Source organism: Emiliania huxleyi (assembly GCF_000372725.1).
Source record: "Emiliania huxleyi CCMP1516 chromosome Unknown EMIHUscaffold_181, whole genome shotgun sequence".
In the NCBI taxonomy this organism is placed as follows: domain Eukaryota; phylum Haptophyta; order Isochrysidales; family Noelaerhabdaceae; genus Emiliania; species Emiliania huxleyi.
Genome location: NW_005200774.1, coordinates 182,856 through 203,272, shown reverse-complemented (window position 1 = coordinate 203,272; position 20,417 = coordinate 182,856). Strand labels below are relative to the sequence as shown.

General features: G+C 66.4%; 7 protein-coding genes across 7 annotated transcripts; 4 read left to right on the top strand and 3 right to left on the bottom strand.

The window, feature by feature from the left end:
- Window positions 1-69: 69 nt before the first annotated feature.
- Window positions 70-969, top strand: EMIHUDRAFT_232438 (hypothetical protein; the record flags this gene model as incomplete). The annotated part of the gene is made up of 4 exons (XM_005783199.1): window positions 70-120; window positions 189-230; window positions 651-793; window positions 867-969. 4 exons carry the CDS (start codon window positions 70-72, stop codon window positions 967-969), a joined length of 339 nt encoding a protein of 112 aa, XP_005783256.1.
- A 468-nt stretch (window positions 970-1,437) lies between these two features.
- On the bottom strand, window positions 1,438-2,233 carry EMIHUDRAFT_232437 (hypothetical protein; the record flags this gene model as incomplete). The annotated part of the gene is made up of 3 exons (XM_005783198.1): window positions 1,438-1,536; window positions 1,664-1,885; window positions 2,219-2,233. 3 exons carry the CDS (start codon window positions 2,231-2,233, stop codon window positions 1,438-1,440), a joined length of 336 nt encoding a protein of 111 aa, XP_005783255.1.
- Window positions 2,234-5,618: 3,385 nt separating this feature from the next.
- On the top strand, window positions 5,619-6,342 carry EMIHUDRAFT_456456 (hypothetical protein; the record flags this gene model as incomplete). The annotated part of the gene is made up of 3 exons (XM_005783197.1): window positions 5,619-5,701; window positions 6,013-6,221; window positions 6,266-6,342. The coding sequence occupies 3 exons, from the start codon at window positions 5,619-5,621 to the stop codon at window positions 6,340-6,342; spliced, it is 369 nt and encodes a 122-aa protein (XP_005783254.1).
- Window positions 6,343-7,073: 731 nt separating this feature from the next.
- EMIHUDRAFT_46489 (hypothetical protein) lies at window positions 7,074-7,403 on the bottom strand (the record flags this gene model as incomplete). Its single annotated transcript, XM_005783196.1, has 1 exon — window positions 7,074-7,403. A coding segment is annotated over one exon (330 nt), but the record flags the coding sequence as incomplete, so codon positions are not given.
- A 997-nt stretch (window positions 7,404-8,400) lies between these two features.
- Window positions 8,401-9,515, top strand: EMIHUDRAFT_442368 (hypothetical protein). Its single transcript, XM_005783195.1, has one exon. It carries the CDS (start codon window positions 8,438-8,440, stop codon window positions 9,101-9,103), a length of 666 nt encoding a protein of 221 aa, XP_005783252.1. The 5' UTR covers window positions 8,401-8,437; the 3' UTR covers window positions 9,104-9,515.
- A 2,117-nt stretch (window positions 9,516-11,632) lies between these two features.
- EMIHUDRAFT_113082 (hypothetical protein) lies at window positions 11,633-12,476 on the bottom strand (the record flags this gene model as incomplete). Its single annotated transcript, XM_005783194.1, has 3 exons — window positions 11,633-11,739; window positions 11,856-12,139; window positions 12,208-12,476. 3 exons carry the CDS (start codon window positions 12,474-12,476, stop codon window positions 11,633-11,635), a joined length of 660 nt encoding a protein of 219 aa, XP_005783251.1.
- Window positions 12,477-19,256: 6,780 nt separating this feature from the next.
- On the top strand, window positions 19,257-19,982 carry EMIHUDRAFT_232428 (hypothetical protein; the record flags this gene model as incomplete). Its single annotated transcript, XM_005783193.1, has 4 exons — window positions 19,257-19,268; window positions 19,363-19,566; window positions 19,629-19,683; window positions 19,759-19,982. The coding sequence occupies 4 exons, from the start codon at window positions 19,257-19,259 to the stop codon at window positions 19,980-19,982; spliced, it is 495 nt and encodes a 164-aa protein (XP_005783250.1).
- Between the last annotated feature and the right edge of the window lie 435 nt (window positions 19,983-20,417).

Sequence of the window (20,417 nt, the reverse complement as noted above, 5' to 3'; positions counted from 1 at the left end):
CTCTCGGGAGGCTGTGCGGCTCCTCTCGACCGCAAACTCGACCCGGCTCGGCCGCCGGCTCTACAAGGCATGCAGCGGGCAGAGAGGGAGGGGGAGGGGGTTGCAGCGCGGCGCAGGGGGGTGAGGGAGGCGCCAGCGGCGGGCTCGCTGTGCCCACGCCCCTCCCTGCCCCTCTTCCCTCGCCCCAGGTGGTTGTCGTGATCGACCTCGAGGGGCTGTCCCTCTCCCATGTCGGCTCGAGGCGAGGGCCTCGACACCACCCACCACCCACCACCACCACCACCACCACCACCACCACCACCACCACCACCACCACCACCACCACCACCACACCCACCACCCACCGCCCACCGCCCACCGCCCGCCGCAACGAGAATGTCGCTGTGCTGATCAGTGCCGGTTCGCCTCTCCCCCGCCCCCCAGGTTCGTCCGGCTCTGCAAGCGGGTCAACGAGACCTTCGGCTGGGCACTACCCCGAGGCCCGTAGGCTAGGAACCTTCTCGGAACCTTCTCGGAGCTGTCCTTAGGATGGCACTACCCCGAGACAGCCTTCCGCTTCTACGTCATCAACGCGCGCCCCTCGCCCTCCGGACCACGAGAGACGCCCCCCCCCTTCCCTCTCACTCCCGTCCGTCTGAAACCGAGAGCAGGCGCCGCTCGTCTTTCGGACCGCTTGGGGCGTCGCTAAGTCCTTCATCCACCCGATCACGGTGCAAAAGTTCTCCATCCTCGGCTCGGGCTGGCGGCGCACCTTTGCCGAGGCGGGCATCACGCTCACCACCGGCGAGGCGGCGTTCCCCACAAGCTGCGACCGCGCCGAGCCGTGACTCGGCCTTGATTGCCGTAGGCGAGGCGTCCCCGACCAGCTGGTCGGCTGCGGTGCGAGCGGCGGTCGAGGAGCACGGGCCGGAGCTGCTCGGCCGCGGCTACATGCCGGCGGACGACCTCGAGCGGCTCGGCTTGCGGTGAGCTCCCGGAGACGTGGGCCCGACATGATCATCCGAGATCGCGCCACACCCCCGGTGTGGCGGTGCTTCCCCGCGGGCACACACACACACACACACACACACACACACATATCTCTGGACTGGGCGTAATGCCATACAGTACCTAATGCGCGCGTAATCGCTGTAGAAAACTGTCTTGTCCTCTGTGTGTGTATTACTTCTGTCCTGTGGGTCAGCCTGTGCATGTAAAAGTATGGCATACGCAATGTGCGATCTCGTTCTGCGTTACATGTACGAGTACGTGTCCTCTCTCAGGCCCCGCGCCCACACGCGCCCACACCCCCCTTGCCCTTCGAAGCTGCTCTAGCGGATAGCGCGACGACCATTGCAGAGTGAGCCTTCCTGCCTGCAATCCGGCGGGGAAGCAAACACCTCGCACAGAGAGTCGAGTCACTCTCACTCACATGGTGCGAGTGGACAGAAAGGGTGGTCACAGTCGCTCGATCATATCAAGCTGGTCTGCCACGCTCGTGCACGGAATCTCCTCGCAGCCAGAGTGCACCTCGAGCTTCTCCATGAGCGAGCTGATCTTGCTCGGCCCGCAGGAGAAGCCCTCCACCTGCGGAACAGGGCCGGCGGGATGGGACAGGGTGGGGTGGGACAGGGCCGGCGGGGTGGAGGTCGGTCGATGCCTTTCCAGCCGAGCCCGCCACAACCTCTATGTATGGGAGGACCTTTATGCCGAGGCCCTTGCACAGCGCCTTGTTGGTGTCGAACAGCACCTCGCAAAACTCAATCTCGGGCCAGTCGTCGGCCACGCGCTTGTACTTTGGCGCCATCGCTTTGCACGCTCTGCACCACGACGCATAAAACTTGATGCACACGACGCGGCTCTCACTTTCTGCCTGCGCAAGTTTGGCGCGATACGCGGCCTCGTCCTCGAGGTGCGTGAGGCCAGGCGTGGGCGGGTTGAGCACCGCGGTAGACGGAGTCGCGGCAGGCGGCGAAGGCGAAGGCGGAGGCGCCGTTCGGGTCGATCGCCCGCGAATCCGGCTCCAGAAACCAGCGACCGGCGGCGAGGCTCTGGCGGCGGGGTGGGCGGCGGCGGCGGGGGGGGAAGCAGGCGGAGAGAAGCGGAGCGCCGCAGCAGAGCTGCCAAGCAACAAGCCGAAAAGCGCCGCCGACATTGCACCGCTTTCTTTTTCTCCTGCTAGTTCGTGCCAGTCTGCTGTGAGAGGGGCTTGTACTCTAAGCTTGAAGAAAAACAAAACTCGGCAATCGTTCATCGCAGAGTACCTGCCGGCAAGAGCTCGACACAGTGCGAAGGTCCGCGGCTCCTCCTCCTTTCTACTTTCGTCGCACCGCCGGGCGCACTCCGCCCCCCTTGCGGCGGGCGCCCCTTCCGGCTCCTTTGCGGTCGCGCGTGCTGCGCGTGCCCCGGCGCGCGCCCGCCGATCCCGCGCCCCTCCCCTCCGCCGATGCCTGCAGGCGCCCCCGTGGAACACCGCCGCTGCTGCATGAGCTCGACCGCCGCGCCAGGCGCTCCCCGGCGTGCCAGAAGCCAGCCCGCCGGCCCGAGTCCGCGGATGGGCCCTGCCGCCGCGCCCGAGTCGTCCGAGATGCAGTTTGAGATGGACCTGGACGGCGCAGCGGGCGGCGGCGGCGGCGGCCTCGGCGGCAACGCATCAGCGGGCAGGGAGGGCGAGGCGCCGGTCCGACCGCGCGCGACGCAGAGCGAGGGCTCAGCCCGACGCCCGGACGCCGCCGCCTCCGCCGCCGCCTCCGCGCGGAGCCGCGGCAGCCGCGAGTCGCGGCGGCCGTCAGTCGGGGCGCAGGAGCGCGCGGAGAAGAAGCCGCGGCTCTCGGCCAACAGCTCTGCCGGCAGCACGCCCATGTCTGTGTCGCCGGTGATCCGTCCTGCGGGCGCGCCGTCGGTGCCCTCCTCCTCGGCGCTCATCCCGCTGGACGCCGAGGTTCAGCCGGCGACGGCGATGCGCGGGCACGAGTTTCAAGTCGGGCGGAGGGTGTTTCACGTCCACTTTGGGCACGGGTACATCGGGGCGCTGGAGCGGCAGGTGCCGGCCGGGTCGACGGACCCGCCCGAGCAGGCTCGCGCGCCCTCGCCGCTCGCACTGAAGACGGACACCTCCGCGAGTCCCTTGCGGGTGCCGTGTCCCTTGCGCGTCTCCATTTGGCGCGCACAGGCCCACACTTCTGAGCCGGACGATAGCCGGCCGCCAGAACAGCCGCCATCACCGCCTGGAGCTCTGACACCCCCCCCCCCCCCCGCACTGGAGGAGCGCGTCCTCACCTCCCGCACGCACAACATGCGGATGGTTTTCGACTCCGCGAAGTGACCGACGCCTCGGCTGCGCCGCCTCCCCCGTCCTCGCCTCAGCCCTGTCGGAGCCGCCCTGTAGGTACAAGGAGCTGCGGCTGCGCGCCTTCTACGCCGTCCCGAAGATGGTGGTCCTCCCGTCGGTCCTCCACGGTTAGTTCTCACCATTCTCATTCGACGATGAGTGCTGAGTCTAGGTTGTCATCCCCTCCGCGTCGGCGTTGCTGCGGCGCCCGAGCGGACACCTCCCCGGGGGGGGGGGGGGCGGATTCTCCGGGCCCCCCCCGAGCCTGCTCCGCCCGGCTGTAGGCGCAAGCGGCAGCACTCGGAGGTCCCGCCGGCCAACGCGCGGGTCGCGTGGGTCAAGGAGCTCCTCGGGCGGGGAGGGAGATCTCGGCTAATCTCGGCTAAGCTCGGCTAATCTCGGGCAATCTCGCGTCAAGGAGCTCCTCGGGCGGGGCGGCGCCGAGGCGGGGCCTGGCCTGCGCCTCGCGTGCGAGCATGTGCGCCGCTGGTCTCTCGAGCGCGCGGACCTAGATGCGGGAAGGGAGGCCCCTTGCCCTCCCGGGAGGCCTCTCCAGGGAGGGGGCCGGGCGAGGCGTGGTGGCGAGGCGTGGTCTGGCGTGGTCTGCTGCACTCGGCCGCACGCGGCTGCGTCGCAGTGGTGTCGGCTGTGCTCGTGGCTTTCACGCGGCCGTCTGAGCAGCTCGCTGCTCGCTAGGCCGGCATTCGACACGTGCGCTCTCGTGCGGCGGCTGGTTGAGGGCAAGCAGTTCGCCGCGGCGCTGCGGTTCGCGCGCGAGTTCCAGCTGCGGAGGGAGTTCCCCACCACCACGCTGCTGCACGCGATGCTCGCACAGAAGCGGCGCGCGGGTGGAGGGGGCGGGTGCGCGGCGGCTGTCTCTGGACCGGGCCGCCGCCGCTTCTCTCTCTCTTGTAGGTACGACGGCGCCCTCAAGGCGTGCGGGGCGCGGTGCCGCTCGGTCGATGGAGAGGCTGGCCCCGGCGATGTGCTCAGGATGATGGTGCGGGCGGGCGAGCATTGCGTCGCTCTCAAGTATGTGCACAAGTTCGGGCAGGCGGGCTCCCTCTGCCCGCCCTCGGGGAGGGGCGGTTGTGTTGCTGCTGATGGCCCGCGCATTGCTTCTTTCAGGCGGCCGCGTTCCCGCCCGCGCAGCTCGTGCGAGCGAGCTTGCAGGGCGATCTGTCGGTGCGACCGGCCCCCCCGCCCCCCCGCCCCCCCTTTGAACTTTGGACATTGGCCCTTTCCCTTCCTTTGCCGTCAAAAGGGGGGACACCTATTCCCCCCCGCCCCCCCCCGCCCCGCCCCGCCCTTTGGCACTCGCGCACTTGGCCTTTTGCCCCCCCCCCCCCCCCCCTCTCCTCGGCCCTCTGCCGGCTCGCGCGAGGCCGAGGGCGGGCGCTGCTGCGCGCAGGTGCGGACGGCGGCGATGCTGCTCAAGTACGTCCCCCTCTTCGAGCTGTCCGACGCCTTCCCGCGCGAGGCCATCCTCGAGCGCGCCGCCGCCTCAGGCATCCTCGTCCACGAGCTCGCAGGAGGAAAGCTGGTGCTCAAGGGGCGGCGGAGGTCCGACTCGGCCTCGCTGCCGCCCGGCGCGGCGGTGCCGGTCAAGGTTGGCTCCGCCCCGAACTGACTCGCGGAGAGGCGGGTAATTTATGTGGGGGGGTCGCTCTCTCTCGTCGGCGCATGTGTAGTCTCCTGTGCGTGCGGGCGTCCCTAGCTGTTCTGCCTGCGTGAGCTTGACTGTGACGCGGTGGGGAGGACCCGGTATGGTAGTAGCTAGTAGGCGCCATGTCTCTGTGCACGCTGTGATGCCGTGGGTACGGCTCTACTAGGGTAGTTTTGTTGTGATTTAGCGTACTCGCGAGCGAACGGCCATATACGGTCTAGATGAAGTTTCTCCGGAGACCTCGGGAGCGGGCAGTTTTATTTATTCACACACCCCTCGGTGTGGGCAGTGTCGAGTGTGGTCTGAGGGCAGGGGTGGGCAGTGTGGATTTCACACCCGGGGCAGGTAGGGGATCGGGCAGGCATGGACAGGGGCAGTTGTGCGGCAGTGTGCGGCAGGACAGGACCACAAGCAGAGTGGGCAGGTCGGACGGTAGTAGTCAGGTCACAATTGCAGCGCTGAGATTTAAAACCCCTGCGCGTGAAAAAAAGGCGCGCATAATTGCTGTGAACATGAGATTCACACCCCATTCTCATTGAGATTACTTATAGGGACGGCCGATCGACGAAACACACGTGATAGCTCGCGAGCTCAACAAGTTCTCAATCAAATCTCAGGGGGGTCTGGATGTGTGTACAGGAAATGGGGGACGGCACTGCAGTTAAGAAGTGCGGCAAGTGCAAGGCTGTGAAGTCGACCGAGGACTTCAACCGCCGCGGGAATGGGTACACATGGCAGTGTTGGGAGTGTGACAGGGCGTACACTGTGAAGCGTCGCGCGACTGAGAAATGGCGCGCGCAGAAGGAGAGAGCCTCCAACCGTAGTGGGGGAAATGGCTCACTGTGCGGATCAAATTTTCTCGGCCGCTCTGGCTCGGGCAGGTGGACGCCATTCTGTTCGGTTTTTGCCTCTTTGTGTACCTCCCAGCTCCGAGGTGTCGCATTCCCGGCTCCGCTGACGATTGATGCAGCTTCCTCCCGTGGTGCCACACCTGCGCCAGCGCGGTGCTAAGCCTTGCCGCCACCTCCACCCTCAGGAACGGTACACAACTCTGCGCGATGGGCAGGAAGTCGGGCATGACGGGGGATGCGGAGAGGCGCAAGCGGCGCAAGGCCACCGAGGCGGTCGCTGCCTCCGTCGAGCCCGCGGTCGCCACCGAGGCGCCGGAGCCGCCCGCCGAGCCCCACAACGAATCGGAAATGGAGGTCGAGCCGGCAGCGCCCGACTCGCAGGCGCTCGCGACAGGTGCGGCTGCTCGGCGACGTCGAGCGTGGTGCCCGACGGCTCAGGAGCCTTCTACCATCAACAACTACCACGGCTGCCACCGTCGGCGCCTTCGCTCGAGCTCTCCGAGGCCGCGTTCTGACCTCGTGCCGCGGCTGTCGTCGCTACAGCAGCGACGAGGGCCGCGGCAAGGGGTGCAGCGGCGACGGGCGGGGGGGAGAGGCGCGGCCAGCTACCGGGCCGTTGCCCCCGCCCACCGCACCGGGCCCCTGCACCCGGAGGCGGCTTGCGGCAGCCTTCCCGTGTCTCCGTGCGACCCGCTTGGGTAGCCGGCCACGTGGCGGTGGCCCGCTGCCGGAAAAAATCCGGGGTTTAGCTGGCGTATCTCGGGCCCACTTTAGAGCTAGGGCATGATCTTAGGTGTTCTGGATAGCCCACAAGGGTCTTCTGTGGCATGGTAGCGGTGGTTTTGCGCGAGGCGTTCATTCAAAAATCACCATTTCCCCCACTACCAACCGAAAAATGGCATATTTGTGCGAGACGTATGTTGTGAGTGTGCAATAGCGTGTTTTCGTTCATTTTACAACCAACCTCTGACCTGCCTCGGAGTATAGCTCCGCCACTCGGGAAGTACGCACGCACACATGACAGCGAGGCGAGCGTTTAGCGAGCCACCAAGCTAGTCATATACTTGTGCCATCGTTGAGCGGACAGACGCCGTTGGGCTCGCGGGGCCGTCACTCACTTCCACAGGTCCGGACGCACATCCTCCGGGAGGAAGTACGGAATGAAGGAGAGCAGCAGCACCGAGGACAGGATCAGGTTGGGCAGGCCGCCAGGTATCTTAGAGGCGAGCGCGTCCACGCCAGTGGCTATGCCGACCAGCTCAGTCTCAAACACCAGGTCCGAGTCGGGCGGGATGCTGGCGCCCGCACCCGTCTCTCCGTACGCAAGCGACGCCGGGACCACCAGCGTTCTCTTGCCGCCCACCTTCATTCCGGCAATGCCCTCGTCCCACCCCGGGATCACGCGGCCGGCGCCGAGCTCAAATGCGAGCGGCGAGCGGCCTTTGCTCGAGTCGAACTGCGTGCCGTCCGAGGCGAGCGTCCCTGTGTAGTCCACCTGAACCACCGCGCCTTTCTCTGCAACCTCGCCGTTGCCACTAACGACGTCGAGGTACTTGAGGCCGCTCGCAGTCGTGGTGTACTCTTCGTCCGCAACCTCGCCCGCGGCCGCCTGCATCACGACGGCGGCGCGGCAGCAGAGGCTCGGGCCGCGGGCGAGTCTGCCGGAGACCGACGGCGACAGCGCCAGCGACGGCGACAGCGACAACGAGAAGAGGCTCAACATGGGGGATGAAAACGCGGAAAGATATTTGCCGCGGGGGGCTTGCTGCTCGACCCAGCCCAGGAGTGAGAGCCACATGGCTCGCACCGCGGCTCTGTGGCGTCACGGTGGAGTCCGCATTGCCCGCGATCACTCCGCATTTGATGCCGCCGGCTGTCGACCCCCGCACCGCACCACAGTCATACTGGACTACTGCCGCGCGGGCTGCCGCCAGTCTGCGCCGCCGTAGCTGCTGCTGTGGCTAGAGAAGACTCGGCGCACGAGCGTTCGACGTCCACGGGCGCCGGCAGGGTGGTTTCCATGCACCGTGGCGGCGGTGGAGTCAAATCCAGGTCAATCCGCCTCAGATACGACACCGAGGAGAATGTGGGCACGTTTGCAGCTAGGTGCAGGCATGTTTTACGGCTCATCTGCGGTGCTTTGGGTGGTCTGCGCATTGCGCGGCCGCCGAGCAACTTGGCGATGGATGGAATGAGTTGATGGGACCTTCAACTATGCGAGGGCTGGGCGTCCTCGACACGGTGGCAGCAAAGCCGGTGCCGAGGCGCGGTGCGCAGAGGCGTGAGCGCGCGTCAAAACGAAGGAAATTTATGCCGAAAACAGCCTGTAACTACTCTCCTAAGCTGTGAATCAGACGCACTTGCCTTCGGGGGCAAGTGCCCAATCCCGCTAGGGTGGGCGTGCTTTCACAGCCTCACGAGAGTAGCCTGTAACACTAAAGTTAACAAAACGTGTGAGTGTTAGATTTGTTTGGTATTGGGACCTTACACGCCTGTAACCTCTCTTTAAGGTATTGCTAAACATCTCTCCCTCTAAAGTTCATTCACACGCACTAAATTTAGACCCAAGCAAGCGCCCTCCTCCATCCCGAATTTGGAGGGCCTACGTCCATGCTCACCGCTGAGCGACAGCGCGTCAACACTGAGTCAAAATACCGCGAGACAGAGCTTCAGCGGAAGCAGCTCCAGTTCTTCCTCGACTCGCTCAACAGTTACAACACGCAGGCGACGCTCGTCACCGGCTTCGCCTTCACCGCCTTCTCCGCCGACGCGCTGCATGAGCTGCCTTACAAGGGCGCGCCAGTCCGCTCGCTGCTCTTCGCGTGCCTCTCTGCCGCAGCGATGGGCTCCGCGGTCTCGACGGTGGTCATCTCGAACTACTTGATGATTCGCGTCGAGCGACTAGCCATGAACCGCTCCACGAGCACGGCGCTCGCGGCGCTGCGGCAGCGCATGGGCACTGTGCAGTGCTGCTACATGTTTTCGCTCGCCGCGCTGATCGGCGCCGCCTCGACGCTGCTGTTTGCCATGTGCGACATCACCGACGAGGACCTCGCCTGCGAGAGGGTGGGCGCCAGCGTGCTTGGCGTCTTTGCCGCCTGCGTGCTGGTCGCGTCGACAGTCGTGTGGCGCATGCGAGGCCAATTCGACCGTTACAGAGACGCGTGCGGAGGCTTGCACCACAGGTCCTACCTGATCGACACGCCGGCCGGGACGCCTGCCGAAGGCGACGAGTGCGCCGCCGTCGAGCACAGCGTGGCCAGCATCGGCGAGTGAGTGGAAGTTGTCTGGTGGCATGTGGAGATGTGGCTTGCACATGCATGGGGCATGTCGCATGTGGTACGGTCTCGAGGGCGGTCTCGAGGGCGGTCGCCATCTGCTGCGCGCGGTCTCCGGGCATCAATCGGGGCGCGCCTGCGGGCTGCGGGGCGCGGGCCGCACAGAGCCGGAAGAGTGGTCCTGAGTCCTCGGGCAGGTATCCTCGCCTGCGGCGTAGACCAGTACGTGTATGCGGTATGTCGCCGCACGCCGCTCGCGGGTCGCGCTCCAGCAGGATGGAGTGCAGATGCCGCAACCGCCGCCGGCGGCGGCGGCCGCCGGCGCCGCGCGCGCGCCGCCGGCGGCGCCGCCGCCGGCATGACGCATGTGAGCTCTGTGTCTTGGTTTTGCCAACAACATACCTAAAACGCATGTTGTAGGTAGGTAGGTAGAAAGGTGAAGAACAGCCAGGCTCGGACTGGACACCAACGCGGTATGGGTGGACGCGAGACAGATGATGACGACACGCACGACCCCGACCACCGCACAGACACAAACAAGCTCACAAGACACACAGCCAGCTGGCTGCCACACACCCGGAGTTGGCGTACACATAACTCAGGGCCACATTCTTCCTGTCGCCCCCCCAGCACTCCAAGGTGCCAAGAGAAACAAACAAGGGCACAACATCACAACAGACGACAGGAGTAACATGCGCTCTGGGGGGAGGCGAGGGCCCTATAGGGGGTACCCATGCGGGGGGGAGATGGGGTCCCCCAGCCCGCCGCAGGCGCCGATTTTTTTGCATTTTTTTCGCGCGATTTTTTACTTGTTATCATGGGAATTCGGCGTACTTGCGGCCATGCTATCACGCCTTGCGACATCCTTTCGGCGCTGCTGACCGTGCCATGCTGCTCAACTGACCGCCTGCATAGCTCGCGGCCTTAGTCTTCGGCATTCAGTGACGACCTGATCGTACGGCCAGTAGGAAGGTGTCCTCGGCGGCGGCGAGCTCCGCATGCATGCGGAGCAAGTCCGTGAAGTCCTCGAGCCTCGTGTGTGGGTCCGCGGAAGTAGACTGAAAGATGACGGGGAGCGAGGCGCCCTTGAGCAAGCGAGGGATCTGGAGCGCGAGCATCGTCGGGTTGGCGGCCGCCGCCCCCACGCTTTGCACAATGGCTCCTTGGAGAAGGCCGGCCGTGAGTCTCGCGGGGGCTGCCAGGGGCAGGCGGGCCGCCCTTGTAGCTATCGGTCCCAAATGGAAAGAGAGCAGCGAGTACAGCAGCAGAGGCAACTCCCCACCCGCCTCGAGCGCGCGAAGCGGGAGTTGTGTGAGGAAGGCCAGGTCCTGTGGTCCTGGTACGGCCGGCACCGCGGCCGCGGCTGGGCCCCCTCGACCGCGGCCCCGGCCTCTCCCCGCGACCGGTGCTGGGACGGCGGGCGTGTCAAAGTCTTCACCGAGAAAGATGTCCGAGTGCGAGACCCTCCAAACCCCTGGGTTGGCCATCGTCAGATCGGCGAGCCGCTGGTGTAGCACGCCGATCTTCTCCATGGATAGGTGGCGAAGAGGTTCGCCGCGTCCAGAGCGGTCAGAAGCCGCGACCAGAATGCCCCATTGAAAAGCACATTGAGAACGTGGTTCCCATCGAGGATGATGCCTGTCTGCTGGTCCACGCTGAACGAGCACCGCGGCATGAAGGCGCCCTTGGCGTCGCTCTGCCCCAGGGTGTAGCTGGTCACTGCTCCTGCATTGTCGTACACCGTGGTCCAACTCAGGCAAGGCGTATGGTCCTTTACGTGCTGAGCCCCTGGAACGAGAACGAGCATTGCATCACTGGTGATCTGAACCTCGTCAACGACGACGACGATGGGCGCTTGCGCAGCTGGTGGGGCCTGCTCTGCTGCGCCATCTTCACTCTGTGTTCTCTCCTCTCCTCCCACCTCACAGAAAACTGCGGCCGCCAGCGACTGAGCCAGTCTCGCTGGCGGACGGGGAGAGGAACACGAAGGGACGTCCGGACGTCCATCCACTGGGATGAGAATACTGGAGATCTGAGGTCGAATCTGCCGATTCCACACAGCCGCCCACAGGAGCGCCGCCTCAACACGGGGTCTCGGCTCTATCGAGCCATGCTAGCTCCAGCCGCAGCCCCACCCGGCCGCCCGGGGGTGTTCCCGCACGCAGAGAAGACCAATCCTGGGGGAAGTATCAAGTAACCATCGCTCGTCTTCGTGTACGTCTCGATGTATATATCAGCCGCTCCTCCCTGATCATCACATCGCGATCTGTGGCATGTTTCGCAGAGCGAGCTCTGCGGCGTCTCTAGACTGGGCTGCCTCTCTCAGAGGTCACGCGCTGCGGAGACCTGCGGTGTGGCTGCAGTGGCTGCGCTCGCTCCGCTGAGCCCTGCGTTTACTACCCCCCGCGCTTTCCGCGCGCTGCCCATCCCCCCCCCCCCCACCCCCCCACGCACGGGCCTCACGCACAGCTAGCGCACAACGCCGGCAGCCAACGCCGGAGGAGTGCCTGCCGCCCGACGGCCGAACTTACTTGTCCTCCTTTGGTAGTTCGGGGTCGACTCCGGGGCTCTTGCCCGCGAGGGCGCGGAGGTAGATGACGCCGATCGAGGTGCCGCCCCAGAGCAGGCCGGTGCCTGCGCGGGCCGGGGGCGGCGGGGGAATGAGCCGCGGAAAGGAGCAGCAGCGCGGGCGGAGGTGCGGTGGGCGGTGTGGCGGTGCGGTGGCGGCGGCGGTGGGTGGCGGCGCGCACAGACGCCGGCGTCGACAACCGAGCGCCACGGGTAGGGGAGGCGCTTGACGAGGCCGATGATGCAGGCGACGCCGAGCGAGATGGACCACGACACCGTCTTTCGCTTCTTCGACGCGTGGAAGAGCCCCATCGAGTAGAAGGGCGCGAGCGCCGAGTGCAGCAGCGGCGGCGGCGGCGAGCGCGTGCTGAGGGTCATGGCACGCTGCACGACCAGGGGCGAGAACTTGCACTGGAACGCCTTGTACCCCTCAGTGTACGCGAAGAAGGCCATCGTGCCGCCGTACCTGCACGCGCCAGCGGTGCTCAGTCAGGCGCGGCGGCGACGGCGGAGGCGGAGGCGGGCGGGCCGCACAGTCCCCACTGCAGCATGGTGATGTCGCGCTGCAGGATCGGCTGCATCGCAATCGGCGCGAGCCGCCCTATCGCCTGCGCCAGGATGCCCAGAAACCCACACACTCCCCACGCCGTGCGGAGGCCGCGCGCCGCGTCGGCAGTCGGCACGGGCGACGCGCTAGCGCTCGCGGCGATGAGATCGGCGCGAGCCGCACGGCCGATGGCGGGGCGCGCGCTCGCGCCACGCGGCAGCGCGGCGGCACCAGAGGCTGATGACGCTGCTGCCATGAACAAGAGTAGGTGGTGGAACGCTGATAACATCAACGAGATGAGCCCGATAGAGTGCAGAGAGTGGATCGCCGTGAAAAAGAGAAAAAAGAACAGCGATTCACGTGAACAAAGAATTCACGTAAGAGCCACATACATTGAAAAAGGAAAAAAAAGGGTGTTTCCACAATCAAACCGTCCGTGAAGAGGCGTTTGACCACCCAAGACAGCTTGCAGACCTCCCGGTAAGGCTACATTTCGTAACGATCGTGGCTAAACGACAGCCGGGCCTCAGCCTCTGTTGGGGCGGAATGCGCGGGGTTTTCGGCGCGATGCCTCCGGCTAGTACACGGTACTGCTCTGCCGCAAACTCTCCTGCGCTCGCGTGACGTGTGGGGCGCACGCACTGCGCTCGAAAGTCGCGATTTGGCAATAGGCGCTCGAGCCGGCGCGCAGTGAGGGGGCGCCGCGCAGGGGGATAGGGGGGGTGCGAGAGGGGGCGTGGGTCGGGCGCGCACCGGCCGGCTCCGGGAGCGGCCGTCACGTCGAAGAGGGGACCTGGTGCTGCTCGAATGACGACGCATGCCGCTCTGCTGCGCCGCCGATAGCCCCTCTTCCGAGCCGGCGCGCCGCGGCGAGCCGCGGCCAGTATCGCTGGTGCGGTGGAGGCGGCAGCTTGCATCGGCCGGCAGCGGGTGCGTGCGGCCATCACGTCGATGAGGGGGGGTTGTTGGCGACTCGTGTGGCTCGAGGCCTACGCTGCGCCGCCCAAGCCCTGCTGCCGATCCAGCGCCTGGCGTTTGGGGCGAGCCGCGGTCGTCGTCGCTGATGGTATATGGCGGCGGCGGCGGCGGCTCGCCCTTCCCTCCGGCCGCAATTCCGATCCCGCCGCGCTCGCGGGAGGTGGCGCGCCCACCGCGGCACGGCCGTGGCTGCGCATTGCGTGGCGCCCTTTCTCCTCTTTGGCTATCCGTGCCACTCGGGGAAAAGGTGTGTCGACCCCAAATCGGGTCCGGACTTCGGACCCGATTACGCTGCCGCCTCGCGCGCACCGCTGCTGCCCTCGCCAGCAGCCGCCGCGGTCGCAGTGCCATCGTACGGACTGGCGGTCGACTCGCCACATCGATTTCAACTCACGCGACGCGCTCGGCCTCCGCTGGCGGCTGCCGCAAGAGCGGCTGGCTCACGGCAGCGTCTCGCCGGTTGCCGGATAGGAGAGTACAGAACGTCTGGAGTGTAACTGTGTACGTGAGATCGGTTTTGATAACAAGCACGGTCGATCCGTCAAAGCGATACACTCGTTCGCTATCTCGCTGGAGGGCTGGCACGGAGCTCTGTGCCGGCAAACAGGAAGAGCCGAGGCCGAGCGTTTTTGATCTCTGGGTCAGTGGGCGCCCGCCCGCCGCCTCTGAGGGGGTCGGGCCCCCTAGACTGAAAACAAAAACAAAATGCAGAAACAGTCACAAACAGCCTGCGAGAGCGGCGCTGCGCGCCGCCTACCTCGTGCGGGTGTGAGTGACCCCAAACGGTCGTCTGCATCCAAAAACGGTCGTCTGCATCCAAAAAACAAGCACATGTAGCATGTGCATGTGCATGTTGTGCAACATGCACAGACCTGTTTATTGACAAGAAAATACGTCCTTGGCGCTTTGCGCTGGTCTATGAAAGGTTTGAGGTGCGAGCACCCTGGAGGCCCTGGGGATGGGGGGAGACTACCCGCGGGCCTAGAAGGCCCGCGCGCAGGGGGGGTGGGGCGGCGGAGGTGGAGGTGGCGGAGGCTCGGCGAGCACGGCTGGGAGCGGCAGAGGGTTCAGGACCCGGGCAAGCGCGGATCTGAGAAGAGGGGTGGCTTTGGTTGGTCACGATCGGGACGGATGACACGTCTGATGCAGACATGCGGTCATCCTCGATTTCTCATTTCTGTTTGTTGAATGTTGAAGCCCTCGCCTCTTCCGAGCTTGGTACAGCAGGGGGGGACGCACGCGAGGTGCTCGCGAACTTCGAAGCAAATCTCGCCGTGCGCCGCCGTGGGCTCTCATGAAGCGTCCGGGCCGAGCACATCCACTGGGCTGCCCACGGTGCGCGGTCGCACCTCGGACGCGCGCTGAGAAGCCCTCGCCGCGCACCGTGCTGACGTCGAAGCGAGACCGCGCTCGGACCGCGTGACACCTGCCTCTCCCTGTCGCACGAGCGTGGGCGCGGGGCACGCCGCCGTTCGCGTGTTTCGTAACCGCATGTACGTACCGCTGACGCGACCACGCCGATCGCCGTCATGGCGCTCGCTCGCACGCTGCTGTTCGGGTCGATTGTCGTGCTCTCTTGCGACGCCACATGTGCCGCGTGTGGGGAACTGTCTGTCGCACCGAGCTGTCTGTCGCACATGGTTCTAAAACGAGATAAATCTAGACTCGAGTTCAGCTGTTTGCACAGTACACTCGAGCGAGCCGGTGCGGCGAGACCGAGCGGGGTGCGCGCTGCGCAGGGGCCAGGGCGCCCGCCCCGCCGCCCCGCTCGCGAGCGGCGGGTTTGAGAGCCGACACTGCGACTCATCGCTCGAAGGCTGACGACCTAGTAGGTGCTGTCGGCCGCAATCACGCCACTCGGCTCGGCTTCTCGGTCGATGCAGAGCCTCTCCCTCGGGCAGTGTGGGGACGGGGCGGCGAGAGGGTGGAGGAGGGGCCCTCGAGCGAGCAGCGACAGTCGTGGTGGTGGTGAGGTAGGGCAGTCGGGCGCCGGCGCCGGGGTCGGGGCAACAGCGGTAGCGGCGGCGGTGGGAGGGCGGCGAGGCGTGTGACGGCGAGAGCGGCGGCATCTCAGTACTCAGACGGCGGTCGAGCCCGCTGCGACTGGCAGGCCGCGTCCACCTCGTCGTACCACGCCGCTTCAAGACGGAGGCGCTCAACAATGAGACCACCACGGCGCAAAGCCATTGGACTCGCGCCTCTCGGCCAAGAAGCTGCGCTCGTACGGCGAGGCCATTGCGGGCTTCATTGGCTGCGCAACGGCTCCCCCCCCCCCGCTTCTCCGCTGAACTGCTTGCTGCTGCTGCTCGCTTTGTCCCAGGAGCCTGGTGCTTGTGTCTAATCGTAGTGGGGACCCTGGCCCCCCTCTGTTTTCTGTTTTCTGTTTTTCAAAACGCCCGCCCGCCCGCCACCCCGAGGTGGCTCGGCCCCCCACTGACCCAGAGATAAAAAAACGTCGGCCCGAGCGGCAAGAAGGGCTCGATGGGGAGCGAGAACCGTCAAACGTGCTCACGGAGGTTTCGGAAGTCCACCCTGATGCGGTCGGTTCCCCCCAGGTTTGAACGCGCAGCTCGCAAGACTCGTCGAGCACTCGCAGCCTCTCTGCGCCTCTCATGCTGCCCCGCTCTGCGGGACGTTCAGTCTTTCCGGAAGATATCGTCGAGTTTTGGAAGCTGCGCGGTCAAACCTGAGGGGAAACAAGAGCGTCACGACGGACTTCAGGTTACACCTAGAAGCTCTTCTGACGGTTCTCGCTCCCCATCGAGCCCTTCTTGCCGCTCGGCTCTTCCTGGGGTTTGTCGGCACAGAGCTCCGTGCCAGCCCTCCAGCGAGATAGGAACGAGTGTATCGCTTTGACGGATCGACCGTGCTTGTTATCAAAACCGATCTCACGTACACAGTTACACTCCAGACGTTCTGTACTCTCCTATCCGGCAACCGGCGAGACGCTGCCGTGAGCCAGCCGCTCTTGCGGCAGCCGCCAGCGGAGGCCGAGCGCGTCGCGTATCGATCGAGCTCGCGATCCGGGCCGTGGAGCCCACGAGGAAGACTTCGTCTGCTGGGACGGAGTCCCGACGCTCGCTGCGTCCGCTGGAACTGGGGTCTACACACCTTTCGTTTCCGCGTCCCGCAGTGGCCCTTGCTGTGCCCCTCCGATCCGCACCTACCTAGGCTCTTGCCGACCCGCACTCCGAGTGAGACTCCTCGTCCCGCCAGCGCCCACAGCGGCCAGGCCTCTCATTCCCGACATGGCCGACGCCTGGGAGGCCGACATTCGCACCGTCCGCGAGGCCTGGTCGCACTTCCTGCAGAACGACTTTGCCACCGCCGAGTCGCTCTTCCGCCGCGGGATGGGCGAGGCGACGTCCGCAGCCGCCGCCGTCGAGGTGGCGGCCGAGCCGGACGCAGAAGAGGACGACGAGGCACCGAGCGACGACCGTGTCGAGCGGCGCGACACGCGAGGCGCGTTTGCTCTCCAGTACGCCCTCGTCGGCCTGCTGCGTGGCGTCTCGACCCTCTCCGACGAGCAGCTGCCTGAGTGCAAGAGCCGCCTGTGGCACGCCGACGCGCTCGCGTCGCTGGACACGGACTGGGTCGGCAAGCGCGTCGTCCGCGGCGTGTGCACCCTTTGCGCTGGCATCGTATGCTGCCTGCAGAGAGAGCCTGTCCGCGGTGTCTTCCACATCCTCCGCTCGTGGCGCTGGCTGCGCTCGCTCAAGACAGAGGCGCTCGAGTACCGCGGCGTCGGGTGCGAGGTGGTGCGCTCCTCGGCGCTGCTCGGGCTCGGCGGGTCCGCCACACCAGCACTCTCCACCTCGCTAGCACTCTCCACCTCGCTGCACTATCCACCCCTCTCTCAGCGACCGCCTCTTCTCCCTCTCCCGCCGCGTCTCGGGCGCAGGTTTGCCCTCGTCCTCTCCCTCCTCCCGCCCCACCTCGTGCGCGCCGCCGCCTACACGACCGGCTTCGAGGTCGACCGCGCCGCAGGCCTCGCCACCGCTCCGCTCCCGAGGACAGCTCTCTCGCTCTCGTCTGCTGACCGCGTACCCCTCCCCACAGGCCTCGCCATGCTCCGCACCTGCGTGCGCGAGGGGGGCATCTACGCGCCGGTCGGCTGCACCACGGCTCGACTCGCCTTGCCACGCCCGAGGTCGCTCATTCCCGCACTCCTCGCCTGTGCAGGTCGCCGCGCTCGGCTGGCTCGCCTTCCACATTGACTCGAAGACCTTCCTCGGTGAGGGAGAGCTGGGCCGAGATGACGCGAGATTGTCATCTCCTCCACATCGACTCGAAGACCTTCCTCGGTGAGGGAGATGGAGATGACGCGAGATTGTGATCTCCTCCTCATCGAGTCGAAGGCACACATCCTCGGTGAGAGAAGTGGCCCGACTCCACCCTGCCCGACCCGGTCCTCCCCAAGCAGCTCACGCCCACCTCGCGCCACCCCTTCCCCACTGCACCTCGGCTGCACCTCGGCTGCACCTCGGCTGCACCTCGGCTGCACCTCGGCTGCACCTCGGCTGCACCTCGGCTGCACCTCGGCTGCACCTCGGCTGCACCTCGGCTGCACCTCGGCTGCACCTCGGCTGCACCTCGGCTGCACCTCGGCTGCGCCTCGGCTGCACCTCGGCTGCACCTCGGCTGCGCCTCGGCTGCACCTCGGCTGCACCTCGGCTGCGCCTCGGCAGGCGAGGAGCAGGGCGAGGAGGAGCTCGACGAGTGCAGCGCACTGCTCCGCTGGGCGGCGGGCGAGTACCCGTCCTCGCTCTTCTTCTCGCTCCTCGAGGCGGGCCGCCACCTCCCCCCCCCTCCCCCCACTTCCCCTGACCTCGCCTCCCCGCCTCTCGCACCGCACTCGCATGACCCGCACCGCACCCCCCCTTCTTCTTCCCCCTCACCCTCCTCCTCCTCCTCCTCCTCCTCCTCCTCCCCCCCCCCCCCCCCTCCCTCCTCCCCCCCCTCCTCCTCCTCCTCCCTGCCAGGCCGACTGCCTCGCTTGCCGCCGCCGGCTGCCCGAGGCGCTGCTCGTCATCGCCTCCGCCTCACGGCTGCCTCTTGCTTCGACTAGCTGCGGGCCATGCCTCAACGAAAAGAGGGAGACGAGGCTCTCCCTTAGGCTGCCTTGCCTCGACGAGCTGCGGGCCATGCGCGCCATGCTGCACTACAAGCAGGGCGCCTACCACCTCGCCGCCTTGCAGTGGGCCGAGGCCGGCGCCTGCTTCAAGGCTTCGCACGCCGTCTACTTCTCCGCCGGCCGCCGCTCGCTCGCCCCCTCGATGGCGGTCAACGCCGCCCTCTGCTACACCCTGGCCGCCGACGAGGGGGCGGCGGGTGCGACGCCGCGGCGGGGCGGCGAGGCGTAGGCGAGAGGACGCCACACGCGTCACCGCGATCGTTCTAGGCGAGATGCTGGCTGAGGTTGCGAGGTACCGCGAGCTCGCAAAGTCAAATTGGGTGCCCGCCGACCGGAACGCGTTTCGCGCGCACGCGCAGTGGACAGAGCGGTGCGGCGCCGGCGGCACGCTGCCGCCCGAGCGGTGGGCGCTGCTGCAGATCGCGGTGCGGATGGCCTTCCTGATGCGGTCCACGGTTTGGATGACGGACGCCGACGCGGAGCGTTTCGCCGCGATGCTGGCGACCGCGGCGGGCGACGACGATGCGGACTCGCGCGCCCAGGCGCCGATGTGCTGTGTTGACTGGCCTTGTTGCCGTGCGTTGACGGCTCGCTTCTCTTCTCGCCCAGGCGGCGATGTGTTCCGCGCAGCTGCACGCGCACCGCGGCGACGCGGCGGCGGGGATGGCGCAGTGCGAGCTCGGCCTCTCCCTCTCGCCTCGGCTGGGCGCTCCGTCGCGCGACTTTGGCGCGTGCAGCCAGACAGCCCCGACCCGACGTAGCCACGACCCCTCGACCACCGCCCCCCCTTTGGCTAGACTGAGGTGTCGCCTCTAATTCTCTCTCTTCTCTGCTCTCTCTCTCTCTCTCTCTCTCTCCCTCTCTCTCTCTCTCTCTGCGTGGCAGGCACCGTCCCGATGCTGCATTGCCTCTCCGCGCAGCTGCATGCGTCGAGCGGTGACTTGCGCCGCGCCGAGGCGGCCCTCGGCTCCTGCCCAACTCGTCTTCCCCTGACCCGGCCCCTGACCCTCCCCGGACACGTCACACACAGGCGTCCCTCGACGCCTGCTCCGCCACGGCGGCGAGAGGCACGCAGATGCAGCAGCTCCTCACCTTCAAGAGCGGCAGGTTGCGCCGCTCGCTCGGGCTGCAGCTGCACGACGCGTACGCCACTCTCTCCCTTCCCGCCGGCCGCGCCGCTGTCTTCTCGATCACGCTGGCGAGGACGGCCGACGAGGCGACCTGCGCTTGCGGAGTCGGGCCCTCGCAATTTCACCCGAGATCACCAGAGATCACCAGCGATCACCGGCGCTTTAGGCGACCTCCACCGCAGCGTGGGATTGGGCCCTCGAGGCTCGCGACATCGACTTTGGTCCGTTCTCTCCCTCCGACCTCGCCGCCTCGCCCCCACTCGCCTCGAGACCTCGAGACTCCGACCCGCGTGTAGGCGTCCGCTGGACGGCGGCAGCAGGCGAGCCCGCCGAGCTGCACCCGACATCGCGGCACGAGGCGGCGGCCGGGCCCGTCGAGGGAAGCTTCGAGCTGCCAGAGGGGTGCGAGTCGGGCCTGCTCGAGCTCACCCTCTCGAACCGTTTTTCGTACTTTCGGTCCAAGGCGGTCAGCTACCGGATCGGGACGGCGGCGGTGAAGGCAGAGCCGAGGGTGGAGTAGGCGGAAGAAGCTTGGCGGTCGATGGCGGGTCGATTAGTCTGCGTTACTGTGTAGTGTCGACTAACGACTAAAGCCGTAGAGCCGTCGGGCGGGCGTGGTACGTTGTTTCGCGCCGTGAGCGATTCGCGGCCGCCGCGTGTGCATCTTTGTACACCGATGACGCTTGGGCCACAGCGCCACACGCTTTGCCTTTGCGCTTTGGGGTGAACTTTTATTCTGTATCTACAAGATATGAGTCGCGTCTCAGACCAACACCTATTTTGCAAAAGGGGTTGTTGCACGAGTCACGACGAGTGTGTAATATAATAATAACGGTGGGCAGCGAGCAAAGTGGGTGAGACTGACTGGGGAGCCGGAGAAGACGGCATCGGCCGCCGAGGGAACGTTGGGAAGAGGCACGAGGAGGGCGGCGACCTCGACCGACTATGGAGGACC